Source organism: Myotis davidii, unplaced genomic scaffold (assembly GCF_000327345.1).
Source record: "Myotis davidii unplaced genomic scaffold, ASM32734v1 scaffold324, whole genome shotgun sequence".
Taxonomy (NCBI): domain Eukaryota; kingdom Metazoa; phylum Chordata; class Mammalia; order Chiroptera; family Vespertilionidae; genus Myotis; species Myotis davidii.
Genome location: NW_006295053.1, coordinates 842959 through 846594, shown reverse-complemented (window position 1 = coordinate 846594; position 3636 = coordinate 842959). Strand labels below are relative to the sequence as shown.

The window sequence follows — 3636 nt, the reverse complement described above, 5'->3', positions numbered from 1 at the left end:
GATGTTCCTTAAAATATACTTTTTAAGAAGCTGATCCAAACACCAAGGTTCCACATTTCTATCTAATCAAGGACCTGGTTACGCTCCCAGGATCGTGTTCGCAGCAGCAGAAAGGTGTTCTGTGTTTAGACGAGTGTCAGTAGAGGAATAACAAGTACCCGCTTCCTTCCAATCATGTGTGTCCAGGAGATGGGGTCGTGAAGCTCATAGATTCTGTGTAGTTTAGACTGAGTTTGTGTCTGATGTTTCCATAGGTCAAAAGTCGACCAGATTCAAGAGATCGTGACGGGAAACCCTACCGTTATTAAGATGGTTGTCAGTTTCAACCGCGGCGCCCGGGGTCAGAATGCCCTGCGGCAGATCTTGGCCCCGGTCGTGAAGGAGATTATGGACGACAAATCCCTCAACATCAAAACCGACCCCGTGGATATCTACAAGTCGTGGGTTAACCAGATGGAGTCTCAGACAGGAGAGGCAAGGTGTGGAGCCCCGGCACCCTTTCCTGTCCTGTGTTTCATTCTCTCTCTCTCTCTAAGCAGTTGACCTTTGATTTACAAGCTAATCATTGTTCAAATAGTTTTTCCTTAGAAACCTCTTTATTAAATTGTTGACCAGGTAACATGTTCATTTATTTAGTAGGTATTTACTGAGTTCTTACGAAGGGCTCTCCCTGGCTTCCAGGAAAGTCCAGATGTCTTACCATTACATGCAGGGCCCTGCGTGACCAGGCCCTGCTTACTTCCCCGCCCTCATTTCTCCTCTTCCTTTTCTTTGCATTTGATCTTCCTTCCTAGAAGACCCTTCTTCCTTTTTCCCGAGCCCCTTCCTCCTGGAAGCCCTCCTTGATTACCCCGTCTGAGTAGAAGCCCCTCTGGCCCCGCAGCACTATGGTCGGCTTCTTACTTATAGCACAATATGTTTTGTGTGGTTTTTTTTCTTTTTTTGTTTTGTTTTTACAATATACAAAATAAATCCATTACCAGATTGTAGATACAAAATAAGTAGCCATTTACACAGCACAATATGTTTTAAATAAATGCCCGTTTGTCTCTCCCACCAGGTAGTTAGAGAAGCTATCATGTCCCATACACCATTCATCCCAAGTGCCTATCATGGTGCCGGGCACATAATTCAAGGCCCCCAATTCACAGTTGAAAACCTGAGTTCAGATCCCGGCCCCATCATTTACCAGGTCATTGAACACGAGCAAGTTGCCTAGTCTCTCTGGGTCTTTCTGTTCATGAAATGCGTGGCCCTGCCTCCGGCCCTGCCTGGCTTCTGGTCTAACCCTATTGGGGGTAATTTCTGCTTTCCCAGCAAACTCCCCTATGACGTGACTCCCGAGCAGGCTCTGGCTCACGAAGAGGTCAAGACACGTCTCGACAACTCCATCAGGAACATGCGGGCCGTGACAGACAAGTTCCTCTCCGCCATCATTTGTTCCGTGGACAAGATCCCGTGAGTGCCTTCCGTCATCGTGACCCCAGACAGAGCCCAGCGTGAGTGCCCTCCTGCTCCCCGGCCCCTCTCACGCGTTGTGTCCGTCTCACAGCTACGGGATGCGCTTCATCGCCAAAGTGCTGAAGGACTCGCTACACGAGAAGTTCCCCGATGCTGGTGAGGATGAGCTGCTGAAGGTAAGACTCGGGAAGGGGAAGCTGGCGCAGCCCCGCCCTTCCATGCCTTTGAGGAAGCAGTGATATGAGGGCTGACCACAGACCGTTAGTGAGAGCCTGAATTTTAGCAGTAGCGCGCCACGGATTGTGATTGTAAATAGTCAACGACACCTCTTTGAGTTTCTATAGCGTTCGAATGGCCCGCCTCAATTAAGTCCAGTTGGATGCTTCTGTCTTGAGATAAATTTCTGAGTCCTATCTTTTCGCTGGAAAATAGCTCCCTCTGCTGGTGGCCAGGTGAACGGGACCAAGCACAACTGTTTCTGCTGAGGCTGTGGCTGGTAACGCTGACTGCCTAATGCTCCTTTCTTTCCTTCTTTTTTTTAACCTGGACGCTTTTTTCTTCTCTCTCCTAGTTCTTGTGCTTTCCTACAGTGAGGCCTCGCTTCTAGGCTTTCTGTTCAGGTGAATTAATTTTGTACTTTTGAATGATGGCTCTCGGGGAAATGCCGTGACTGTCCTTGAATTCTTCTGCGGAAGAGCTTGTGTCGAGTGACTTTCATTTCCGAGGCATGAACTTGTCTACCTGTGACGTCTCTCCCGCATGAGCACGATGGGGGTCGGACAGGTCGCTCTGTGCTAACGAGGTCCTGTTTAAGGATTTATCTTAACTGCCTTTGTTAGCCTCTCCGAATCAAAGTCCGCCCACGTGGAAGCGAAAGGTGCGCGTGGGTGGCAGCCGTATTTGCTGCCATCATGTGGGAGCGCAGGATGCCCTGCAGCGCTCGGTCACAGACGTGAAGTCTGTCACTTCCCCCCGAATCTGCCCTTTCCATTGTAATGCTTTTCAGTTCTGTCTCATTTTCTTTTGCTCTGCGCCCAAACAAGGGACGTTGGGCCCCGTCGGGGTCAGACCTTGAGAGCAGGCGCGTGTGCATGCGTGCATGCGTGTCCATGTGTGTGTAGCGCGCATTTCCCCTCACAGGACTGCGTGTTCTGGTTCCCTTTGCTAATAGAGTCCTTTGTGGCTTCCTCGGTGGAGCGGCTTTTAACACCCATTTTTCTTGGTTGTCTGTCCCCAGATCATTGGTAACCTGCTGTACTACCGATACATGAATCCAGCCATTGTTGCCCCGGATGCCTTCGACATCATCGACCTGTCGGCCGGAGGCCAGCTCACCACCGACCAGCGCCGCAACCTCGGCTCCATCGCCAAGATGCTCCAGCACGCGGCTTCCAACAAGATGTTCCTGGGAGATAACGCCCACTTAAGCATCATTAACGAGTACCTCTCCCAGTCCTACCAGAAATTCAGGTAAGGGGCAGGGGACTGGGTACTTGAAAGACTCTGCAGGTGTGTGTCTCTCTCTGAAGGTAAAGACAAGACTAACAACCACACCTGGTTCTCCCTGGGCGGCCACATTGTGGGACGCGTGTTGGATGTGCCCAGAGCTCCAGGGCGAGAGAGGATTTCTGAGCTAAAAAATGTGTACCTGCCCCGGCTGGTTTGGCTCAGTAGATAGAGCGTCAGCCTGTGGAGTGAAGGGTCCCGGGTTCGATTCCGGTTAACGGCACATGCCTGGGTTGTGGGCTTGATCCCCAGTGTGGGGCATACAGGAGGCAGCCAATCAATGAATCTCTCTCATCATTGATGTTTCTATCTCTCTCTCCCTTCCTCTCTGAAATCAATTAAAAAAATATATATAGTAAGAATGTGTACCTGTGGAATTGTAACCAGAGGAGAGTTGGAGAATACTTTTTTTTTTTAGTCACTGCACTCTTTTTCTTTTCAATTGTCTCTTCTTTAAAAAAAAAAAATTTTTTTTTTATTGATTTCAGAGAAAAAGGGAGAGGGAGAGAGAGAAATATCAGTGATGAGAGAGAATCATGGATCTTACTGGGGATCGAGCCTAAAACCCTGGCATGTGCCCTGACCTCTCAGTGCATGGGATGAGACTCAACCAACTGAGCAACACTGGCCAGGGCTACTGTGACATATTTTATTAAATGAAAAGTGGAA

At 49.3% G+C, this 3636-nt stretch overlaps 1 protein-coding gene across 1 annotated transcript in view; it reads left to right on the top strand.

Moving 5' to 3' along the window:
• IQGAP1 (IQ motif containing GTPase activating protein 1) overlaps nucleotides 1–3636 on the top strand; it is a 114386-nt gene that overhangs the window by 90406 nt on the left and 20344 nt on the right. Inside the window, exons 22-25 of the mRNA XM_015567741.1 lie at nucleotides 255–479; nucleotides 1318–1458; nucleotides 1553–1637; nucleotides 2699–2931. Of these exons, the coding sequence (XP_015423227.1) occupies nucleotides 255–479; nucleotides 1318–1458; nucleotides 1553–1637; nucleotides 2699–2931 (684 nt within the window). The remainder of the gene's footprint in view (nucleotides 1–254; nucleotides 480–1317; nucleotides 1459–1552; nucleotides 1638–2698; nucleotides 2932–3636) is intronic.